General features: G+C 55.9%; 1 protein-coding gene across 1 annotated transcript; it reads right to left on the reverse strand.

Annotated features, from left to right (window-relative positions):
* Positions 1 to 1257: 1257 nt before the first annotated feature.
* Positions 1258 to 17608, reverse strand: LEMD2 (LEM domain nuclear envelope protein 2). The gene is made up of 9 exons (XM_070777841.1): positions 16861 to 17608; positions 15179 to 15219; positions 11943 to 12018; positions 8911 to 8987; positions 7914 to 7993; positions 6127 to 6272; positions 5060 to 5161; positions 4881 to 4983; positions 1258 to 2594 (listed from the first exon to the last, which is right to left on the reverse strand). Exons 1-9 carry the CDS (start codon positions 17570 to 17572, stop codon positions 2444 to 2446), a joined length of 1488 nt encoding a protein of 495 aa, XP_070633942.1. The 5' UTR covers positions 17573 to 17608; the 3' UTR covers positions 1258 to 2443.
* Positions 17609 to 23593: the final 5985 nt, after the last annotated feature.

Consider the following 23593-nt stretch of genomic DNA (forward strand, 5'->3'; position numbering starts at 1 on the left):
CTCCCGCTTCCTCAGCCATCAAGCTTCTTTACTGGTGCTCCCCAAGCCCGAGAGGGCCCTTCGTCCCCGAGGAGGACAGGGCTGTGGCCTGGGGAGCCGGGGAAGGGACCAGCGGAAACTTCTCAACAGTGGGCCCCCCCCAAAGATGCCCTCAGACCCCTTCCTCACGCAAATCCCACTGCCTCCTGCTGTTCCTAGGGAAATGAGAGCTGCTGAAAGGTGGGGCTTGGCCCTTCAAAGCTGAGAAAGGCTGCAGAGCTGAGTGGAGCTGCCTGCAGGACTGAGGATGTTGCTTGCCCGCCTGGGGCCTTTGTGCCAGGTGCTCTCCACCATAAAGGAAGGGGCTGGGCGGCGGGGGCCTTTTGTTATTTCCTTTATTTTGATCTTGCTCCTGCTCTCCAAACAGCTTCACAGAAATAGAACCTGGCGTTAGCTCCCTTCTCAACTTAAGACAAAACACGGCAGCGGGGAAAATCTTGCGCTGAAAATCAGAAATGGGAAGATGGGTTTGTTTTTTCCAGGGTTGTGTTTCTGGGTCCTTGACTATCAATTTACCCACCATGTTTCCAGCTGATGGGAGGATGGCAGGATGGTGCTAACCTGCCAATCGCACCCATGTGGCCGGGCAGTGGAGTGGCCTTCATCCCAGGCTGACCCAGGAAGGCCCACCGCACATGGCGCTGACCCCCACTGCTAGCAGCTCACCCGCTGTGCCCCCAGGGTACAGGCAATGCTGGTAGAGAGCAGTAGGACCCTCAAAGCCCTCCCAGCAACCCTCTGACTCCACTGGAGGGACTCCCACACATCCCGAGCTGTGTTCTCCCCAGTGGCCAGCCCCGAAGAGACAAGTTTGCCACCAATGTCCACTTCCTGCTTCCCTAGGAGTCACCATCAGTGGCCGAGACACCCCGTCCAACTTCACCCGGCTCTTTCTCTCCTTCCTACGGCAGGTACTCAGCACCTCTGGGAGCCTCTGTGGCCTTGAGGGAGGCAGAAATGGGGCAAGAGAAAGTGGCCCCCGCTTCTTACTACCCAGAGCCCAGGCATACATCTTTTGAGTTCAACCTGCAGGGCAGCATCATCACACCGTGTTATAAAGTGGAAACTGAGGGTCCAAGGTATGTGGTTTGCCTGAGGCCGCTCCAGCCTTCTCTCGCAGAATAAGTCTCCCTGGCCAGCGCTTAATAACTCTGCACGTTGCCTCTCCTTACATATTGCTTTGAGGGGAGAGGGAAAGAACCACGGACGAGAACCACATCCATTTTTAATAAGCATTTATTTATCCAAGAGTTTCAGCCCTGATAGTGAAGCCTGTTGCAGTTTCTTCTGGCTGGAGCCTGCTTATGAGACCTGCTTTGCCACGGGGCAGGCGCTGGGATTCCAGGCCCGCCCATCACCCCAGACATCAGAAAAAATGAGAGAGTATTGCTCAAATGAGGGAGACTGGCGCTTTATTAAGGAAACAAAAAATACCAGTAAGACCAGAGAGGTGCTTAAAGCCTTTTGGAGGCAGCTGTTCCGTCTCCTCGGCTCGTCCCCTCCCCCGCCCGCCGCGGACCAGAGCCCGCGGGGATGTGGCTCACCCGGAGGGGCCCCAGTCCTGAGCTCATCAGGCCCCCGCGAGGGTTTGGGGGCGCTCCGCCGGCGGGGAGGGCGGGGCGCTTAGGGCTAGAGCCCGGGGGCGGCAGGGGGCGCCCTCACTCCCGCCTGGAGCCCAGCAGCCGATGTTCCGGCAAATCGCCCCGGGGCGGGGAGGCCACCGTCAACCCAGCGATCCTCACCCACCGGGAGTTCCAGGCTCCGCGGGGCCGCCCAGCTGGCGGCAGCCCGACTCGCCTCTCCGCGGGGTTCCTTCCGAGAGGTCACCCCAGCTGCTCAGGCCCCCCAGCCAGAGCCCTCGCGCGGCCAGACCGTGTCTAAACAGTTCTCCTAGGGTACTTAACTTCCAGCCCCTTCCCCTCGGATCACAGGCCCCACCCAGCTCGAGGAGGCTTTCTCCCTCACTCCTGGGCTCCCCAGGAACACCCCGCGAAGGCACATGACCGAGCTGCTCCCCAGGCCCTGCTGCCCCAGCCCGCCACCCCAAACCACCTCCCGCGGGCGCGGTGGGCTCACCAGGCGCACACTTGCTCTGCAAGGGCTCATGGCCCCTGCGCTTTTATTTCTTCGTGAAAAACCAACCCCTCTCCTCTTTGTGCCAGCAACACTGGGTAGACAGGATGGCCAGATGCAGAGGCAGCTGCCCCCTGGCTCCTCCCCTTGCCCTCTGAGGACGCTCACGTTTTCCCACGGAGCCCAGTCTCACACCTTTGGAACCAAGGTCAGGAGGCGGGCGAGTCAAGGCAAGTGTGAATTCAGCACCGGCAGGGCGTAGCCCTCTCGTGTCCGTCCCGGAGGCGACTGGCCTGGGACAGGCTGATTAGGTACCGCCCCCGCCCAGGGTTTATCGCTCTGAGTCAGAGAAGGAAGAGGGCTTAGTCCATCTCCACACCAGCATATCTTCCCCGGCCACGCGGTGGGACTCCGTCTGGATCCGGGATTCGTTGGAGGCCAGGAACTCCACCGCCCGGTCCCACACTCGCTTCATGCGCCTCCTGCAGAGAGGGGGAGGGGAAGCTCAGGAGGCCAGAGGGCCCAGGGCTGCCAAGGGAGGTGGGCTGTGGATGCCCTCTGTACCAAAGCAGGGAGCTCACCCAGAATTTATCTATCTGCGGGAAGAGTGGTCAGGTGCTAACAGGGCTCTTGCAGAGGAGAGAAATTTCGTGAGCCCAGAGAAAGGCTTCCTCAACCTCCTCTGCTCCAAAAGCTTTCAGTTAAAGGGAGCTGAAAGGAGCTGCAGCTCCCCGCCCCCCACCCCAGGTGTCCAAGTGGGAAGACTCTTGCTAGGACTTGATACTGCAGCAGGCCCGCCGCCCTCCTCCAGTGAGGGCTGCATTTTAATGTCTCCTGTGGGCCAATTAGACAGTGACCACTGGGCTGTTGAGTCCAGACTCCACAGCACTTCAGGGGATGGGGCTGAACTAAGCCTCCAGCGGGGGAGGCCTGGACGCTGGAGCTGCCTGTGGAAACAGAGCCACTAGGTCGGGCAGTCTTTGCAGTGATCAGAGTCCCTGCTCTTTGGGGTCCCCGGGGCCCTGCACCCCCTCAGACAGCCTCCTAGTTTCTCTTTGCTCCTCTAGACCAGACAGGAAGATCCCAGGGCGGTGGGGGAGGGCTGCTCTGATGTCTACCCTTTGGTGAGACCCAGCCTCATGTCTGACTGCAGACCACTCCCCAGCACCCCAAGCATGCAATGAATGTTGGGGTGTGTGTGGAGCAGGGGGTTCAGCGGGGAGCGCGGATGGAGGGAAGCTCCGGAGGTGGCTCCTGACTCAGGAGGCAGAGTGGGGTCTCGGGGCTTTCTTCCCGGGGAGGTCAGGTCCAAACCCCAGGGCTGTTCAGCAGTCCTCACTTGGCTGGTCTGGCCCTGGCTCCGGGGACCGAGACCTTCACAGCGGCTCCTGAGTGGGGAGGGCCTCACTCGGTCCCTTCCCGGGCCGCCCATTATCAGGTGATGAGCAAGCTGGCCCGCGTGCCTCCCCAAACCAGCTCTTCAGAGCTCCCTCACCGCCCACAAGCAGGCCCTCCCCGCAGGGCTGACTGATCGCCTGTGTCCCCATGAGCCAAGGGCTCGGCTGCCCTGACTGAGCGCCCACCAGCGGCCTCCCCGAGAGCTGGAGGGCTGCGGTGGCCTCGTGCGGGGGCCCACTGGTCATCCTACACCCTGTCAGTCTGCTTGAAGTTCCCTGCCTGTCGCCATCCTGGGGCTGGGGTGGACGTGAGTGCGCCTCAGCATCTTCACATCTTCCAGCTCCTCCTGGACTGACAACCACAGAGCCCGGCACTGGGAACATAGAAAGGGCGCCAGCCCACGGTCTCCGAGCAGCTTCCTCACCGTCCTTGTGCCTCAGTGTCCTCATCTGTAAAGTGGGGTCCTCGCTGTTCCCCCCACCCCCCAGGACCATGCTGAAGGTGGAGTGAGAGAGCGCGGCACCTGGCCGGAGAACTCGGTAGAGTGTGAACCCACACTGCAGTGGGCCCTCCCTGCTGGCCACCTCCTGGGACTCTGGCCCCCGATTCTACCCCACCCCTGGGTTTGTCAGGGATCCATCCAGCATCTGCAGCCCACAGGGACAGAGGTCCCGGAGTCATGCATGACAATGGCCGGCCAACTCCTTCCATGAGTCGTGAGCCCATTCACTGCTGTGAAACGCTGTTTCCAAGTACAGGTGTGTGCATTCGTATATGGGAACTGGACTGTGTTATCTTAGGTAAGACGTGTTTCTGACTGTGCATCATGGCTAATGACGTGTGAAAAACAACCTCCTCTTCCTCGCCAGTGACTGATTCAAGGAGAGATGAGTCACTGGCCAGTGGAACCTCAGAGGTGTGTCCCCGGAGGCTCCTGGAGATGCTTTTCCCGCGCAGGAGAGCGGCAGGGGGCCCACCTCCCCTCCACCCGCTACACGGCCCGTGCTGCTCTGCCTGTCGGCCACCACTCTGTGCCCACACAGACCGCCCGCCTGCTGACAGCATCCGCAGAGGGCAGGAGCAGGAGAGCCCCAGAGCGGTGGGACCAGAGACCTGACCGTGCTGTCCCTGACCTCCATTCATGGAACCCGTCAGGTCCTTCCCTGCAGAGCCTCTCAGGAGGAAAGGAGACCGAGGACTCACTGTCCAGAGCACCCGTCAGTATCAGCACCAACAGTGCGGCGTCTCCAGAGCAGTGGCAGCAGCAGGGCAGAGGCAGGGATGGAGCCTCAGGCTGGGACCTGGGGCTGAACCGCCCCCGCATGCACGACTGGCCCGGGGCCCTCAGCGAGGTCCGAGCGGGGACTCACCGGCTCTGTGGAGGGATCAGGGTGTCGCGCACATGCAGGATGCCCACGTATGGGTAGCGCTCCATGTCCTGCTCCCAGTCCACGTAGTGGTCCTGGACCACGTCTGCGGGACAGAGGGCGCTGTTCAGGGTGAGGCCCCGCGGTGGGGGGCCAGCAGCCCTCCCCCCGGGGCCACGCACCTATGATCTTCTTCACCATTTCATACATGGCCTGCTCCTCCTCTTCCAACTTCCGCCACCGGTACTTCAGGAGGATCAGGAGCCCCCACAGGAAGGCCAAGCCTGGGAGGGGACAAAGCGCGGTTAATCCCGCCCGCCACTTTCCCTGGCCAGGAGCCCACTGGCTCTCACAGGGCAGGGGGCTGTGCTGGAGGCTGAGGGGGTGGCGTCCCAACTGTGTGAGACCCGGGCTAGCAAGCAGGAGGCGGAGGATGGGACATGCGGGGTGGGGGAGACAAGCTGTTCAGTGGTCATCTTCCTCCCGCCGGCTGTCACCAGAGCGGCGTCCCTAGTCCTCCTCCCAGCCTCGTTCCCGGGCTTTCATCTTCTCCCTTGCGAACCAGAACTCGCGATTCATACATATACACATGCCAAGCCCTTTGTATTCGAGATGCTGCTGCCGATAATGATGTCTGTGCCTGCCCGCGTTGGGAAGGGAGCCGTGCGCACGCCCAGACGGCCTGTGATTTGTAAGCCGGCTCTCTGCAGAGTCAGGCAGCTTCTGTGACACGGCCTTTCGCCTTCACAGACGCCCCAAGGTCTCCGCTCAAAGGCAGCCCCTGATGTCGGGAGACTCCCCTTTGCTGCTCAGCGCCCCGGGCCTGGCTCGCTTTCGTCAGGCATCTGCAGCTCCTCAGCAGGTGCTCACATTGTTCAGGGAGTAAAATCAGGCCAAGCTCCGGCTGCGTCTTCCCTGCTGTGAGGCCTGCACTCTGGAGCCCCGGGAAGGACGGTGCCCAACTGTAGCCCAGGCCAGGTGCCCCTTCGGGATACTGATGGCCCCCACCCCAAACCAAGAGTTTCTAGTTAATCTTTGTGAGCCGGCTGCCGGGCCTCCGGAGGAAAGCTGACCAGGGCGGTGGCGGACCACGTCACCTCCGTTTCACTGGACAGACCTCAGGTCACTGGGCAGAATGAACTCCGCCAGCCTGGGTTCTAGACCTTGTCTCCTGTGCTCCAAGTGCTGCTGAGCTGGGCTGCCGGGAGGCGCTGCGGGCGGGGCAGGGGGGCAGGGCGGCAGGACTTACACCAGAAGAAGATGAGCAGGTTGGTGACAGCTGTGAGCAGGGCGCGGCTCAGGCGGCAGCCAACACCCATGCGGGGCCGCGAGGACTCCAGGCAGACCACCTTGTCCACCGTGGTCACCAGCTCAGACGGGTCCTCCCCTTTCAACCTGAGACAGGACACAGGGCTGTAAACAGGTTCAAAAGCCCTGAGGAGCCGCTGTAGAAGCCTCACTTTGAGCAGAAAGAAGAGGAAGGAGGGGCTGGGAAGCCTCCACTTGCTGATAAAATAGACCTGTACCCTGGCTGCACTCTTTCCAGAAATTTCCCACGTTGGCTACTTAGAAAGGATAAAGCTTTAAAGATGGCAGCAGGCTTGAACCCCTGCCGCTAAAGTGACGCCCCCCTCTGTTGGGTCGTTGACAACCCCTCTCAGCGTGTGGAAGATTAAACTGTAAATTGCATTCCCACCTCCCAGCACAGAGAAATGGAGATGTTTACGGAATCGCTGGCTTTGCGAGGCATGGTGAGGGATTGAAACAGTCTGGGAGGGGGTGCTTCTCCTTGGCGACGAGGAGGCACGTCGGCTGTTTAAGTGCAGAGGCCACGGGGCCCCGCAGCACAAACAGGCCCGGCTCCCAGAGGCCAGACCCCAGCCCCAGCGAGGGGGGCATCAGGACGCTGGGAGACGCCACCGACCCCCGTCCTTCTAGGAGGCGACAAGCCCCTGCTCTGGACCGCACGGTGAATGGCTGGTGCTTGAACTGTTGGGATTTCTCATGACCGACTTCTTTAAAAAATTTTTTTTCACATTGAAGCATAGTTGATTTACAATGTTGCGTCAATTACTCTGTACAGCAAAGTCCCGCGACCTACTTCTAATGCTGGTCGCGGGGGCTGGGCTCAAGCCAAGCTGCCCCCTCCAACGGGAAAAGGCGGTGTCATCATTCCTGTGTTGGCTGCTTCGGCGTGTGCTGCCGAGGATAAAAATCCGTGTTCTTTGCCTTTTCTAACACTCGGGAAAATCGCTCAGCCACTCAGGGAAGGTTTATTATGATTTTTTTTAAAGCCAACGAATTCTAATCGTGCCATGCATCCAGTTATCAAGCTTCAGGCTCAGCTGCCCGAGGGGCTTCCGCTGGCTGCACTGCTGATGGAATTAGTAATTTGAGTGGATTAGAGAGGAAGAGAACAAAACCCCAGAGTGTGCTTTAGTAGCAGCAGCTGTAGCCTGAACAGAGACCTGACAAACCCTGAGGGGTGGGGGGTGATGAGGCCGGGTCTCCCCAGCAGGGGACTCCCGCGTCTGCAAGTGGCTGGTGCCCCCACCGCTGGGCTGAGGAGCCAGTCGGGGGCCTTTCAGGAGGGTGAGTGCGCTGTTTCTGCGAACCATGCTCACCAGGGACAGGAACAGGCCAAACCGCCCAGCTGGAATAAAACCCGGTCTCTCCATTTACAGTTTCCATACTGAGTGAAACCAACATACAGAATCGCCTCATCTACAAATGAAAATTAGCACCAAGGCAAGGCAGAACAGAAAAGTGCCTTCGCCAGCAAAGCTTGGGGGCCAGCGACAGGAAGGGGCATGGCCTGAGTTACTTCAAACAGGTGTAGCTGGACTGCCAGGCAGTCACCCTGACGCTTGGATTTTTGCGTCCCATCCTAAACTGCTCCTCCCGTGGCATTGCTGACCCTTCTCCCTCCACCGCCCAGCTTCAGGCCTGGCCCTTCACGACTCAGCTGGGAGACCTGGCCTCCACCTCCGGGCCCCAGACGCCAGAGCTGCTGGGCGAGGACAGGGCCTTACTCACCAGATGCCCACATCCTTGTTACTGCTCAGTATCCAAGTCAGCGCGGCTTCAAACTTGGTGGAGGAGCTGCTGGTCACATTCTGTGGGAGGGGGCGGGGGAGATTAGTGCTCCGTCTGGGCAGAGCAGCTGGGTCGTGGAAGCCCCCTTTGTCCTCCGTGTGCCCCCAAGCCCCGCTCCACTAAACGCATAGCAAACTGGTGGGATGGCGATCTGGGGCAGATGATCCCGGAGAAGAGGCTGTAACTGGAGGAGGTGATGCGGAAGCGCACGTGGGAAAACGGGGCAGGTCTGCGGCAGCTGGAGGAATGCAGTTTCCTCAAGGGCCGCATTGCCAGGCCAGAGAGCTGGCGGCTCATCTGGATGGACGTGGAAGACGACGTGGGGGCAGGGGCCCTCCCTGCGGCCAGAGCCGGCCGTGTGGCCTTGTGCAAAGACCCTCCCCTCTCCGGGCCCCAGGTGCCTCATCGGTGAAACGAAAACTGGATGAGGTGACCCCTTGGGTCTCTCTCTGCTGGCTCTAAAACCTGTAATTCTGTCCACCTGAGGCCACATCGAAAATCAAAAGGACCCGGAGCAACCTGGATGGTAATCCTAAGGGGGAAGTGAAATAGCAGGTGAAATATCTTAAATAAGCTGCTGAGAAGGGGAAAATGAGCCAGAAGAGGAGCAAGTCACAGGACTGCTCTGGGAAGGGGCAGGGCAGTGGCCCGGTCAGCTGGCTGGGGGGCAATGGGTCAGGGGCGAGCTGCCTGCAGGCCGGGCCCTGGCTCTCAGCTCACCCTGGGCCCAGTCACCCCACTGCTGCCTTAACTTCAGGGAGCCGAGCACTCAACTGTGTTAAAAAAAAAAAAAATCTTTTTTTTTTAAAGGGAAAGCAAACAAGCCAAAAAGCAAACACAAAACAAGGGAAAAAAACAAAACAAAACACAGGGTTTGAAAGATCAATACAGAACACCAGGGCCTCCGGGGAATGGACGCACACAGCAGCCTACTTACTGCTATATATTCCTGGGCTTCCATGACAGGAATGCATTTGCTCTTTAGCTTCTCTGGATTTCCACATTCAAAATTACCTAGGAGGGGAAAAAACACACATTCAAACACAGAGGTAAAAAAATTTACCTGGCAACCGACTGAACACGGCAGCAAGAATCAAGCCATCAGCTCTGACGGGGAGCGTGCGGCCCGCCGGCCCTGACCGCTGTGGGGCATCTTCACTGTGCAGCAAGATCAAAAGCCACTTAGCTTGGATCGAGGCCAGATCATTAAAACCTGACCTGCAAAGCAGTGCAGCAATTTGCATTAAATGACTAAAAAGCTGCCCAATACCAAGGTCTGTTTGCAATTGATCCCTAAAAGGATCAGACAGACAGCTCTGGAAGGTACTGGGATGGGACTATAAATAAACGCAGCCTGGGAAAAAGAAAGGCAGGGAGGCCGCTGCACTGCAGGGTTTCTGACTGGTCACAGGCTGGTGACCTAGAATGCCAGGTTTTGAGGGGCCCTGGGGAGTGATGGCCAAGGAAGAAGGGGTGTCTGTGTGCTGGGACCTCGGCACGGTGCCCCAAAGCCCTCTGCTGAGCACCCTGTACAGCCGGCTCCCACTTAGGGTAGCCGGGAGCCTCGCCCTTCGTCCGGCCCAGGCTTCTAGGCCCGGCCCACGGACCAGCCCCTCTGAAAAGGCCCCAGCCATGGGGACCTCGTTTAGCCAGATCAGCTGGCCTTGGGGCCCCGCCACAGCCCTTAGCTCCCGATCACCCGCTGTGGCTCACTTGCCAGCAGCTGCTTTACCAGGAGACCCCATGGGAGCAGGGACTGTGTGAGGCTGGGCCTTAACTTCTCACCGGCCTGACTGCCCTCAGCCTGGCACAGCCTGGGCTCTGGATGGCCAGTCTGTATGTGTCTGTGTGCTGGGGAGAGAGTGGCTGAAGATAATATCACAAAAATCCTGAGAATGAACTGAAGCCTGCTCCTCGCCCCCAGCAACCAGATCTTCCTACTTCAAAGCTGGCCTTGTCCTTCTGGGCCCCCTGAGACTCAGCTGGCTTCTCCCATGCTCCTGCCCGACCCCAGACTGCCCTACCCTGCTCAGGCTGCTGGGACCACTGCCTAGGTCTTCTGGTTTCCTTCTCTCCCCTTTCTCATCCATGTTTGGTCAACAAAGCTTTAAAATGATCCTGCTTAGACGACACTCTTCCACTCAAAGCGCTGCCTTCCCGCACCTGGCTCTCTGTCACTCCCCTACTCCAAGCCTTCCTGCCTGCAGCATGGAGCTGCAACGGCCTGGCAACCATGGCTGACCAGGTGAGACTCACTCACGCTCCCTGTTTCTCCTTCCGCATGCAGCTGCTTCCAACCCCGACTCTGTAATTTCCTGCCTCTTTGGCCCTGCCTTTGCCCAACAAATACATATCTAATCCCACCTGGGCTTGAAGGCCTGGCACAGAGACCCCTTCCCCTGTGACACTTTCCTGACAGCTCCAGCCAAAAGGCACTGTGCCTCCCAGAACTTCTAGCCTCTTGGTTCCCATCTATCAGCATTTTATATCACCCCGTGGTCAGGGGGTGGGTGGGCTGTCTCTTCTACTGGACCACAGGCAGTCTGTGGACAGGATCCTTGAGTCACCTTGTATCCTGCAAAGGCCAGCTCAGTGCCCCGTCCATAGCTGACCTCCAACAGGAGGAAGGGGACAGAGTATGGCCAGAGAGCCTGCACTCCTCTGCAGCCTGTCTCAGTGAGAGGCAAACCCTCAGAAGACAGCGGGTACCAGGCCCCCTGATAACAAGAGCCAGGACCGCGTATGGAGGGTGGGAGGGGGAGAACTGCCTACTGGGATCCATAGTTTAAGAGTGGAGCTCCTCAACGTCACCTCCTGGGGGCCTCGGTAAACCTCAGACTTTGATGCAATAGATTTGAGATGAGCCCGAGATGCTGTATTTCCAATAAGCTCCTGGGGGACACTGATGCTGCTGTGCCTGGACCACAACCGAGTCACAAAGGTTTCAAATACGCCCTCCGGCCAGAATTTATATGCCAAACACCTGGGCCGAGACTGATTGTGATGCTGTGAGCCCCGACCCGGCCTCTCCTCCAGGGAGCTCACAGAGGCCCCTGTGACCAGCCTGGTCCCCTCGCAGTCAGGAGGGAGGAGGTGCAGAGCTGAGGCTCACAGGCTTGGCCCCGAGGGCTGAGGGCCGAGTCCAAGTCCACTCAACCTTGACCTCCCGGCGACAACCTTAGACAAGGGCTGGCCCTGTAGGTGAGCGGCACGCCTTGAACCTCCTGCAGACTGATGTCTGGTTTTTGTGATGAAGACCCTTAGCACAGGCACACGCCCTGAGCAGTCACCACGTCATCAGTGGTTCTGAGAGCCTCCTGGATACCAGGAGAGGACAGAGTATGACAGTGCCACCTCGGGCCTCAAGGAACACGTTTACCAATGGAAACAGCGGCAGAGATTCCACACAGAGGCGTTTCCAGGGGGCGTCTTGGGAGGGGGTTGAGAAGGCCCTCTTCTAAAGAACGGCACTTGGCTTTCATTTAGTTAAGAAAAGACAGACTAAGATCACTCGGTGAAATGGGGAGACTGAGGCCCTGAGATGTCAGGGACTGGTCCAGCGTCCCACGGGGGACACTGGGGTCCGTGGCACCAGGGCCCTGGAGGGCGGCATGGGCCTGATGGTGCTCGGCCCACCACCCAGACCACTTGCTGCCTGCAGAAGCCTCTGCACCTGACCGGGCTGACCTGGTACAGGGAGGCCCTCCAGGTTGGGAGTCCTAGACTCTGAGATGGCCTGAGGCCTGGTCCCTTCCAACGCCACAGGGACCCCCAGAACATTAGGTGGAGGGCACCCCAGAGAATGGGGTGTACCTGCTGAAAGGGATATATGTTCTGCTCAGATGCAAGGCTTACACGGGATGTGCCTGTGGGGGACGTGGGGAAGGTGAGGCGTGGCTTCTGGGAGACAACCGCAGCACCTCGGCCTCGGCCCGCTGAGGCAGCTCAGGCCTCGGGACGCCTACTCACCCGCCTGGATGGCCAGGAAGTTGTACAGCTCGTGCAGCAGCTCCAGCAAGGCCGCCTTCTGCTTGGCCTGACAGAACTGGAAGGGCACAGGACAAGCGGTCAGCAAGGCGGCGTGGGTGAGGGGCCTGGCTGCCTGCTTTCATCTCCTTAGCCACTCTGTCAAGAGCTAGGCCGCAAGGACAGCCTCACACCTTAAAACAACAACAGCAGCAAATTCTGCCAAGAGGTGGGCCCAGGGCTAGGGTCGATAAACACCAGGTCGACTGACTGAAAAGAACACCGAGAAAACAGAGGCAGACTGACAACAGACGCGGTAACCACCAAGGGCCGACATTCCAGAGGCTCCCAGGCCCCAGCCCCTGGGTTCCCGCCGGGAAAAGGCCACCAGCCGTGCAGCGCGGGGGGGCAACCGTGGGCAACGCGGCACTCGGGCTCCTCAGAGGAAAAAGCCACTGCCGCACGACGTGGTCTGGTCTCCCCCTGGGCCACTCGCGTCAAGTTTTTGGAGAGGCAAGTACCTACGGTCTGCCTGTGGATTGTCTACTTTGTGCATTATCTGCTGCAAACGTTTAATCTTAGATTCTTCTAGAAATGGAAAATGTAGAGGAATCTGAACTGTGGGGAGGAAAATGTCACCTGTGTGAGGAGAGGCACGCCTGCATGCCCACTCCTGCAGCGCCCATGACAGCAGGGGCACCATTCAGCTGGACTCGCCGCATTTGGAACGTTCAAAACAGGCTGCTTTTCTTTGAGAGTGGATGGGAGGTTGGGTGCTGTGCTGAGTGGTCTGTATGTGAACCCTGAAGCCTTACCACATCCCTCACTGTACCCCAATTTCTCAGGTGAGTGGCCCAAGGTTTAGAGAGCAGAGGTGGCCACTAAGATCCCACAGCTTGTAGGTGGTGGAGCCGCACGGAGTGTGGCCAGTGGACTCCAAGCACACTCCCCCGCTCCAGACGGCTTCCAGGTTGTCACCAGGCACAGCCCTGGACCGGAAGTCGGAGGTCTGGGTTCTAGATCTGGCTCTGCAGCTAGAGAAGAAACCAAGATCGTTTTCCTTCTCGGGGCTCACGTGCTGCCTGATCTAACTTGGTTCTGAATACTCTCAGCGGCCGAGCTTTGTCCCCTCATGTGGCCTAAAGGCCCTGATGCCTTAACAAGGTACCAAATGATGTAACCAAGACTTATGCACAAGACTATAAATGTCCAAAACAACTCACATGCCTACTAGCAGAGTCAGAAACCCCAACTACTTTTTAAAGACTATTTAACGATATCGGCAAAGCTGGTAATTGTCAAATATAACTAAATATACAGAGATCCCAATTCTATAAACACATACATACACAGAGAGTGAAGGGAGGAAGAGAAGCTCCCCAAACATTAACGGTGATTATCTCTAGGTGGCAGAACCAAGGGTGGTTATTGTCCCATTTTTCGAACTTGCTAAACATCTATCATTGTCACAATCAGGAAAAAAAAGCAGGAGCAATTAATACTGTTCCGAACTCACAGACATTTAGGCAAAGCAAGGCTGAAAGGCTCAAAGGACAGAAGGTACCAGACAATGCGACAGCCTGATTAAGATAACACACCCACTGCCAGCCCCTCCCCAGGGTTTCCGCAGGACAAAAGCAGGAAGAATGACGAGCCTGGTAGAGAGCTGAGATGGGGGAAAAAACATCTGTCTCTCAAACCCAAATGCCCCTCTGGGTTTTGGGTGAGCTTGAGCCACAGAAAGCGTGAGGCTTTCAACAAGACACTCACTCAAGCTGAGAAATACCCCCCGAGCTGCCTGCTCCCACGCGCATCCTCCCCGAAGGCGGAGCGTGCCCCATGGAAGCTCAGTGCAGCAGAACCCAGCACCCAGCCTGCGATGTCTGGTCTGGGACGCGCCTGGCCAGGCTGGGCACGTCTTCAGCGAGGAGTTGGATGGTGCGTGATGGCTCACGCGGTGGGGATGAGCGCATCCCCCACTGAGGATGACCCCAGAGGGAATCTGCCCTCCGTCGTGGGTCTGACATACTCACAGCTGTGCAGGACCAAGAAACAGAAACCAGGGAGCCCGTTTCTAAATAGAAGACAAATGACTAGTATCGCCAGAGAAGTCTCACAGAAAAGAAAATTTTGTTCCCGTTTTTGTTTTCTGTCTTCAAAACTCTAGTTTCCCCTTCTGGCCATGTTTCTGGGCCACTTCCTTTAATCATCAACTGCAGTTTTTACGATAGAAGGCAGATTATACTTATTATGAGTCTGTTTTTATAAAACAGTAGGGAAGCAAAGATATCTGGCGGATGAAAGCAATAAATACGTGTAATAAAAACACCCCCAAATATGACACAGCAGAAGCTCAAGAGAAATAAAACCACTTGTCTGCATCAGGATGCCACTTCATTAATGTGGGCAACGTGGGCCTACGGATGAGTGCGTGCGGTTCCTCTCCTGGCCGCTCCCCCGTCCCCAACTGCCGGAGATGTGCCCTGAGGGCTGGGGGAGGCCTGGGGTTGCACACTTAATAATTAGACTACTAAGTCATGCCCTCTGGCAGCACAAGGCTCTGCTTGGCAGGATTTATGACCAGAAAATTTACAGCCTCTATCTTCCCTAGACTACCACCTTACCGGTGGTGTCCCAGCTCCTTGCTAATGCTGTTTTCATGACTCGTAAACGGACGGGGCGGCTCACCTTCCCCAAGTATTATTTGTAGGGAACATTAAAGTGTCACAAAACCAATCTATAGACTAAGAGAACTAACTCCACTTCAGATGTGTTTAAAACAACCCCTTGATGACATTTCAAATCAGAACAGCATTTTCAGAGCCAGAGAGGGACGACCTGAGCATGTGGAATTGAGAACCTGGCCTCCTGGTGCTTAAAAAGCAGCCCACCCTTCCTCCTGAGGCCAGGGAGCTTGAGAGGTCCCTCAACCACCACCCACTCCACCCCCCAGATAGACTCAGGCAGAAGATCAAAGCCCTCGACGCTGCGGTTGATGGGAGAGCTCCTGTAACAAGTCAGGGGTTGGATCTTGGGAGCTCAAATTCTGTTTCAAGTACTCCTTTACGGCCACAATTGAGTCTGACACGTACATCACAGAACACGACGTGATTCTGGTACGTTACAGGACGCACTCCTGAAAATGATCCTTTTATGATCTTTTCCTGGGCAAGTCTACCTCCCGATGGAGGCTAACATCCTTGAGAGGAATAGCGAAAGCTAGAAAAACTCAAACTCACCTCATCTGTTTTTGTCTCACAGTCCACTGGCAGTAATTTCACTGAGACCAAGAAAAGAAACAGAGGAAATTAAAAGTGTGGGTTTTGGAAAAGGGTACGAAAAGGGATCATCCTCAAAATTCAGAGGAAGTAAAACATTACCAACAAAAAGGCGGGGATTAGAAAGATATCATCTAAATGAAGCATTTTAAAAATGTAGGCAGTAAAATGTAAAGGTGTTCTCAGTTCTGGATTAAGAATTAGGACACCTGTTTTCTAATCTCAGGGAAAAATGATTAGCCACAGGATATTGGGTAACTACTCACTTAACCACTCTGAATCTCTGGTTTCTTCATCATAACATGGGATCACTAAAGCCTTCCTAGCTTAATTTAGACTCATTGTCAAAGAAGACAAGATATATGGTGGTTCTGTAAACTGTAAACAATGTTATGTTAAACATGTTTAATACCATCATGGGAGGGGAATTCCAGGTAAATTTCCAGTATTTATCCAAGAGCTGTTGTCTTAAAGCATCTCAGCAATGAGTATGACAGTATACTGTTTTTTGACATCACCAATGTAGTTACAGTTAGAACCAGTACAGTTCCATGACACTCCTGGGTCTGTTTAATTTCTCTAGCAAGTGGATAACCTGCTCTCATAGTCAAGAGATTATCTGAGTGTGTGCCTAAGTCTGGGATCCCCGCGCCCACAGACTTCCTCATACACCCAAATATCCATCTGCTCCAACAGCTAAGACATAATTTAGCTTTCCCCTGCATTTTGGCTGTTCGTGCTAGGCATGGAAAAATGTGGCTGGGAATAGTACTAATCACATTCATTTTTGTAATGAATATTAAAAGCTGGTGAACTAAAGGGTCACTTTATACTTAAATTTATAAAGAAATGGTCACTCTGCTGTTTCCTATTAGCCTGGAGAATTCTGGAAGAAGCAAATTTCCCTTTTAGAAAACACACAGATCCTTAACTATTCGTTAACATACTGTATCTGGCAGATCTCATTCTGCCATGTCTCATCACAGAACTAACTGTGGACAGAGGCATGGCTGGGAATATCCTTGAGTCACAGGACCCTCTCTTAACACATTCCATGAAGGTGCTGCAAACAGTGATAAATGCCACCATTTACATCAGTTTAAACTCTTTAAAGGCTCTTGCACGCCTGTCTGAGGCAGGACTAGTATAATCTCCTCTTGACATACAGGGGGTCCCCTGGGCCAAAGAAGAGGATGTGGCCTTTTCGGTGCTGCAAAGCTGGGACCCCAATCAGAACATATCTCTGCGCGGGTGCCCTGGGGCACTAGCAAGAAATCAAAGGGGAGGGCAGAACTCAAAAGGAGTGGGGGTGGGCCTTCAGAGGGTTGTGTTAGAGGGCTTTCTCTAGAGAGGGAAAAGTAAAAGTGACTACGGATAGAGTGCTTCCAGCACGTGCTGGAAAGGGAAGTTAAGTAGGGAGGGCTAGGGCCGAAAATAAAAATAGGAGGAAGTGAAGACAGAAATGATTGCAGATGCAGGAATCCCACAGCTGGAGGAAGGAAAGTTTTTAAATCTGGAGGGAAGAAAGTGGCCTGAGGTATCTAGCAGGCCCGGGACGTGCGGCCTGGCGCTGAGAGGCCCGGGGGTCGTTCCGGGGACACCCGCGCGCCCAGCGCCCTCCCCTGCGCCGGCCCGGGACGTACTGTTGTCCTCCGCCTCCTGCGGCGCCGAGGGCTTGCCCATCTTCACCCAGAGGATGCCCAGGAAGACGAGCAGCAGCCCCAGGCTGGCCCAGAGCAGGAGCCGGGACAGGCAGCGCTCCAGCCGCCGCCCCGCCTCGGGCCGGGCGCGCGCCGAGGCCGCCGGGCCGGCTCTCGTCGCCCGCAGGCCCGGGCGCGGGTCGGGGCCGAGGAGGGCGGAGGGCGGCCGCGCCGAGGCCGGAGACGCAGCCCACCAGCGCCGGAGTCCGGGGCTGGCGCCCGGCGCGGTCCTGCCGAACGGCCGGCCGTCCTCGTCCTCCTCGGAGCTGCCCCGGGCCGAGGCGCGGCGTCTGAGCGGCGCGGGGCGGGCGAGGCCGCGGCTCCCGGACCAGGAGGCCGCGGGGGCTCCGATGTCACCGTAGGCCCCGGGCGTCGCATAGACCGGGCCCGAAGCCGCCGGGGAGAGCCAGGGCTCCGCCCGCGGGGAAGCCGCGGCGGGCCGGGCGCGCAGCGGCGCCTCCTCGCGCAGCCGGGCCTCCTCGCCCTGCGCCCGGGCCGCCTCCCGCGGCCGCTCCTCGCCGCGCAGCCGGGCCTCGCCGCGCAGGCGGCGCAGCTTGTTGCGGTAGACGTCCCGGGTGGTGTCGGTGATGGGGCCCGGCTGGAAGCCCAGGGCCTGCAGCTCCCGCCGCAGCTCCAGGTCCGACAGGCCGGCCATGGCCAGGACACCGCCCCCGGCGCGCGCCGCACCCGGAACTGCTCCCGCCCGCGGCCGCGGCGGAGCGGGCGGGGCTCCGCGCCATGACGGGAAGGTCAGTGGTGGCCGCCATATTGGGAGGTCTGTGACGTTCGACGTGTGGCCATGATGGTGAGGTCAGACTCGGCCTGCCAGGGCCACCATGTTGGTGAGGTCTGAAGGCGTTTTTGGGGGGTTTTGTTTTTGGTTTCCTTTTCTCTTTCCCATCTTGCTCACTCCTTCTCCCTGTAAGACCAAGTGTTCTTTCTCTCTGAATCCTCCACCCTTTCGTTGGGTGGAGGCATGGTGGTGGTAGTTTAGTAGCTAAGTCGTGTCCAACTCTTGAAAGCCCATGGACTGTAGCTTCCCAGACTCCTCTGTCCATGGGATTCTCCAGGCAAAAATACTGAAGTGGATTGCCATTTGCTTTTCCAGGGGATCTTCCTGACCCAGGGATCAAACCCAGGTCTTCTGCATTGCAGGCAGATTCTTTACCGACTGAACTAAGAGGGAAGCCTTAGGAGGGAGGCATGGTAGGCACTCAGTAAAGTCATACTGAATTGCTCAATGGTGCAATCAGCAAACGAAGGATCTAGCCACCACCTTACAGCCACCCGCATTGGTGAGCCCTGAGGCAACGCAGGGTGGAAACAAGGAATGCCCACCATCTAGCAGTCATCAAGCTGCAGCCACCCTCAAGGTGCAGCTTGAGGAAACGTTGGATGAGAAAACACAGGATACTAGCTCCAGATAACTGAGGCGCATATCAAAGGAATAATTTCAGTGAGCTCAGTTTCTTGTATCTTCCCAAACATAAAAAAGTGCTAAATCTCTTAATTTGAGATATCTGGTTTTCTTTTATTGACAGTAATCTTTTGTCATGACTACCTGGTATTGTTGCAAAAACTCATCTCATGGCTTCCCCTCTTCCTCTTCTGAACAGTTTTCTCAGGGTTATCTGAGAGGCTGTCTCCTGGGCTTACAGTCCTAAGAACGTCCACCAAATAAAATAGAATTTTCAACTTTTAGGTTATACATTTTTTTAAGTCAACAATGGTGAAAGAGAAGCCCTGCCAAGAGTGGGGAGACAGAATCCTCTGCCTCTCTCTCTGCTTGGGGAGGGCTTTGTTTAGGTCGTGAAGTAGATCCCAGGCATGTTCTGGGACCCAGTACAACCTAAGGTCACGGTTGGCTGGCCTCTGTGTTTTCCTGACTTTTCACTCACTGACATAGAGCCCCAAGGGGGTGCAGGCTCTGCTCTCGGCCAGATGTTAGCTCAAAGGGTGCTCCTTCCATCCCATCATGACACCGCATCCCATCATGAGGGCAGAAGAGGCACATGCCCCTGGGCTCTGAGGGGCAGTTCAGGCCAGCGGGAGGAGGCTGTGTGGTCAGATGGTGCGATTTTTATAAGAAGTGATGGGGAGGGGAAGGGGCTTCCCTGGTGGTTCCGATGGTAGAGAATCTGCCTGCAATGCAGGAAACCTGGGTTCGATCCCTGGGTCGGGAAGATCCCCTGGAGAAGGGAATGGCTACCCACTCCAGTATTCTTGCCTGGATAATTCCATGGAGAGAGTCCATGGGGTCCCAAAGAGTTGGATATGACTGAGCGACTAACACTTTAACTTGGGTAGCGGAAGACTCCAGAGATGTAGTCTCATGTCGCCTGTGGATTTAGGTAGGGGGTTCTCAAGTCCCAACTCCATCACTGGACGTGCGATCATATCCAATCAACATTTCTAGCCTGTTGTAAACTTCATAGGGTTACTATGAGGACTGTGTGCATGCTAAGTCACTGTGAGGATTAGAAGAGGCAATTTGTATAAGGTACTCAGGACACTGGGCTTCCCAGGTGGCTCTAGTGGTAAAGAACTAGGCTGCCAATGCGGGAGACCTAAGAGACGAGGATTCCATCCCGAGGTTGGGAAGGTCCCCTGGAGGAGGGCATGACAACCCCCCCACCCCCCAGTATTCTTGCCTAGAGAATCTCATGGACAGAGGAGGCTGATGGGCTCAGTCCATGGGGTCACAAAGAGTTGGACACGACTGAAGCGACTTAGCATGCACACTCAGGCACGTGTGTCATAGTGTTTGTACATAACCCATTTGTCTACAGCATCAGTGCTGTGTGGAAACTCCCACCTGGCAAGCTGTTTGATTATATGAAGCTCTTAGCAGAGAAACCCCGAAGGGAAGCACGGGGAGTAGCGACAAATGGAAGTAACACTGTGGTTCGTGGTCTTCTTTGAGCCTCCCTCTCCCTCTTTGTATTCCTTCCATACGGATCATCAGCTACCTTTTCCTACCGCTTATCGCCAGCCTCATAAGTTCGTTCCCCTTTCTATGCCTCCTGTTCCGTTCTCCCCTTCCCCCGTCTCCCCTCCTCCGCGACAGTCCCACTGCCCACCCCCACCTCGGCCCCACCCTGGGCCCCAGTGTTTGCGTTCCCACCACTCGCTCTATCATGAGCATTTATCACTGGTCACACTGGGGGGGAATGGCAGCCTCCACTTGGTCAGGCTGCTGAGATAGCCTCGCCATCTCCCCCGCTTAGCTGCTCCCATGTGGCGTGATTTCTCTCACCAAGTGTTGTTTTCCTTTCCTCTGCCTGTGTTTGCACGGAATGCCATGAATTTGATATAGTGATTGCCTAACACACATACCACATAATAGTATTTTCTTTCTTTCTGAAGCACTGTTTGCATGACAAATGAGTTGGTAACATTTGTGCCTCTCCTTGCAGCTGTGCAGTTCAATATGTAAAGAATGAGCCTTTCAGCATCAATACTGGCCCTCTGTATTCTAAGAGGGCTTGAAACTGATGCTTAAACAAACTTAACGTTACAGCGTTTTGCAGAGTTACGGTCTATTTCCACACAGTGGATCTTGGGGAGATTTAAAAAGATACTGAAATGGAGCTGTCCCCAGGGGTGGTCCCCAGTATGGGCTCTGTCATCCGTCCTTGTGTTCGGGGTCCTGGCTGCTGCTGCATACACCCAGGGCCAAGTGGCCCACAGCCCTCCTCCAGCCCCACCCCAGCCCTGTCTTCCCTCCAGCCTAGAACCCAGCATGTTTGCAGCAGGTCCCCCCTCCCACCCCACACTGGCCCACCTCTGCCCCCCTGGGTCTAGCAGGACTTTGGGGTCATGTGCTACCACTGACAGCATATTTGCTGATCATGCTTCCCTCCCTCCCACCCCCAAGAAGAAGCCTCAGAATCTGAATAAAAAATTCAATCAGGAAAAAAAAACCTCGTGAAAAGAGAAGAAAAAAACCTTAAGAGTCAATGTTCCTCCAGGTCTTGGGCCCCTGCGTTCTCCTCCTGAACTCCCCACTCCAGTCGGCCCCCTCCCTCGACTGATAACCCTTCAGGGTCCTCCATCAACGTTCTCCACCCTCAACACGCTGTACCGGCCTCAGTGAAGTCAGTCTGGTCTGCTTTCCTCCCAGTGGCCGTCCCCCTGCTTGCGTCCCTTGGTCTCAGTGCTCCTTGGGCACCACTGCCCCGGTCGTGTCTCGAGCCGCACTTGAGGCCCCTCCAGGCCTTCTCGGATCCGACTTTCTGTGTCTCTCCGGTTCTGCTGCTGGGCCTGTATGGGAACACACATTTCCAAGAACAGGGCAATACTGCAAAGTCAAGGGCTGTCCTGCGTGCCCTCCTTTCTCATCACTTTGTTGTGGGTTTTTTTAAATAAGGCGAGCAGCTCGAGCAGCTCAGGCTGTGGTCCGTCTTCCTGATTTATTAAAGGCAAAAGTGGGAAAACAAGCTCCAATGTCTAAATCTACTTTGTAACCACATCCACACATTTAGTGGAGATGAGGGGCCGCTCTGAGGATGCTCTGAATTCCCGGGGGGCTGCCACACTGCTTGCCGTTCCGCTGACCTCTCTCTGCCTTGGCAGAGCCTTGTACTAATAACAGCCATAAATCTTTTAGTGGGTTCCTTTCTCCTTCTCCTTCTGCAAAAAGCCCTACACACATTTATCAGGTCCTTAAAGATGCACTGGGACCACGGACTTGCCCTTGATCCCTCTTGGCTATTCTGGGCTTCCTCTGGACCACAGCATGGGTGGCGTCATACTGGGGTGGGGCCCCTGGGAGAGTACAGCTGGAAACAGAGGATGTGGGTGTGATTTTTGGCTCAGATTTGGACTGGGATGGCCCCTGGTCCGTCCAACACCTTGCTACCTTATCTCAGTATCCTAACCTAGGTCAACGAAGGGGCAAATAGAGTCAGAGACGTGTCAGAAAGGGATTAGTGAGCAATTATGTCAACTGCTTTTCAACATCAGCTGAAAATTAAACAAAACTCTCACTCTTCTGGCCACTTTTACACTTTGATATCTGTGAGTTAGAGTTCCTTTAGCAGCATGAAATACATTCTCCGATGTCAATAATGAATTGTGTATGAAGAAAAATGTAATGCTTTCAGAACATTTTCTTTTGGGCTTTGTCCATGATTAGATTATACTAAATTATAGAGTACAGATATCAAGCAATTACTCTTTGCTTTTAACTATTCAATTTCGTGGCAGATCCACATAGTGCAGTAATTATAAAATCATACCGATGTGGTTACTGAGAAAATGCCTCATCATCTCTGTCTTGTGAATCTAGGCTCAGGTCGCCCTATGAATTACCCGTGGTCCTAAGTGTAAAAGTCCATTTCAGATGAAAACGGGTAATCTGTAACTCTCTGTAATTGCCAGGTATCTTGCAGGTTTTGCTGGATAAGCCTCACCAGGATGTGGGCAGAAGGGCCATCTTTGCCCTCCTAGTTCCTCTGGGCACGTCCCCTGTCTGATGCTGCTAGGTCCTGCTCAAGGCATCCTCTGGCTTTAACCAGGAGTGTGTCTCTCTTTACTTCTGTTTTGTGAAAACATGATCCTTTTGTCCTTGGCTCAGCTCAGAACCTCCCCAAGCTACCCCTCTATCCAGCTTTAATTCCTTCCAAGACTGTGTCTGTCCTGTAAGCAATTGAGTCCGATCTCCTGGAAATGGAGGCGCTTATTTAAAAAAAAAAAAAAAAAAAAAAGAATTATTTCAGCCGATGGTGAGAAATCGAACACTGGCAGGAGGAGGAAAACCGAAGAAGAAAGGCGCCGACACTTCTAAAGAGGCGGCCAGGGCGCCGTGCATACAGAAGCAGGTGGTGGCTGAGTCCCCATTCTGGCTCATTACCGGGAAGCACAGCACAGGCCGCTGGGGGAGGCTGGGGGACAAGCGGCGCAGAGCTTCCAGCGGGGCTGTCCAGCAGAACGGACAGGACCGTTGCGCTTCCCAGGTGCTGTGCTTGCTGAAGCAATTCCCACTGAAAAAGATGCAGACCGGGACTTCCCTGGCCGTCGCAGGGTGGGGGGTTAAGACTTCACGCCCCCAATGCAGGGGGCGCGGGGCTCCAGCCCGGGCGGTGAAATTAAATCCCGCATGCCCCGCTGCAAAAAAAAAAAAAGGGATGGAGGCCATCTGGGGTGAAATCTCCCAGGAGTCTCATTTCCCTCCGTGGCATACATTTCAATACTGCTGTGCAACCCTCAGGAGCTTCGAGAAAATCCCCCAGAGGGTGCGGGGACGCTGGCCCCAGAAATGGCGCCCCCTGCTGGTGACGGGGCAAGATGGGCTCACTGTCGGGGCGGGGCGGACCCCAGCAGAGGGCGAGGGGAAGGCGCGAAACAGGATGAGGAGAAAGCGAGCCTTTTGTTTTTCTGCTTCTCGGAGTGTGTTACTGACAAGCGGAGGAATTTAAGGGAGCTGAGAAGGGCGAGGAGGGGTCCTGGATCCGGTTCCTGCAGTCCCACGCTTTAGAACGAGATTCCTGTGTCTTTTCCTCCACACCCTCCGACATGCCCTTCTGCAGCCCTCTCTCCCCATTTTTTAGCGGCTGTCTTGGCAGTGTTCCCCGGGATCTCGCAGCTGTGCTTGGGTTGATCAGTACGTGCTCACTGTGTGAGCATGCACAGTGCAGGCCCTGGGTCCTCTGTAAGGCTGGGGGAGAGCGTGCAG

This window comes from Bos indicus, chromosome 23 (assembly GCF_029378745.1).
Source record: "Bos indicus isolate NIAB-ARS_2022 breed Sahiwal x Tharparkar chromosome 23, NIAB-ARS_B.indTharparkar_mat_pri_1.0, whole genome shotgun sequence".
In the NCBI taxonomy this organism is placed as follows: domain Eukaryota; kingdom Metazoa; phylum Chordata; class Mammalia; order Artiodactyla; family Bovidae; genus Bos; species Bos indicus.

Excerpts from the sequence above, each read along its gene's own strand:
- LEMD2 (XM_070777841.1), bottom strand. The coding sequence starts at position 17,572 with ATGGCCGGCCTGTCGGACCTGGAGCTGCGGCGGGAGCTGCAGGCCCTG. Across the intron at positions 12,019-15,178 it reads GTGAGACAAAAACAGATGAG|TTCTGTCAGGCCAAGCAGAA; the intron begins GTGAGTTTGAGT and ends GTGCCCTTCCAG. Across the intron at positions 6,273-7,913 it reads AACAAGGATGTGGGCATCTG|GTTGAAAGGGGAGGACCCGT; the intron begins GTGAGTAAGGCC and ends GTCCTGTCTCAG.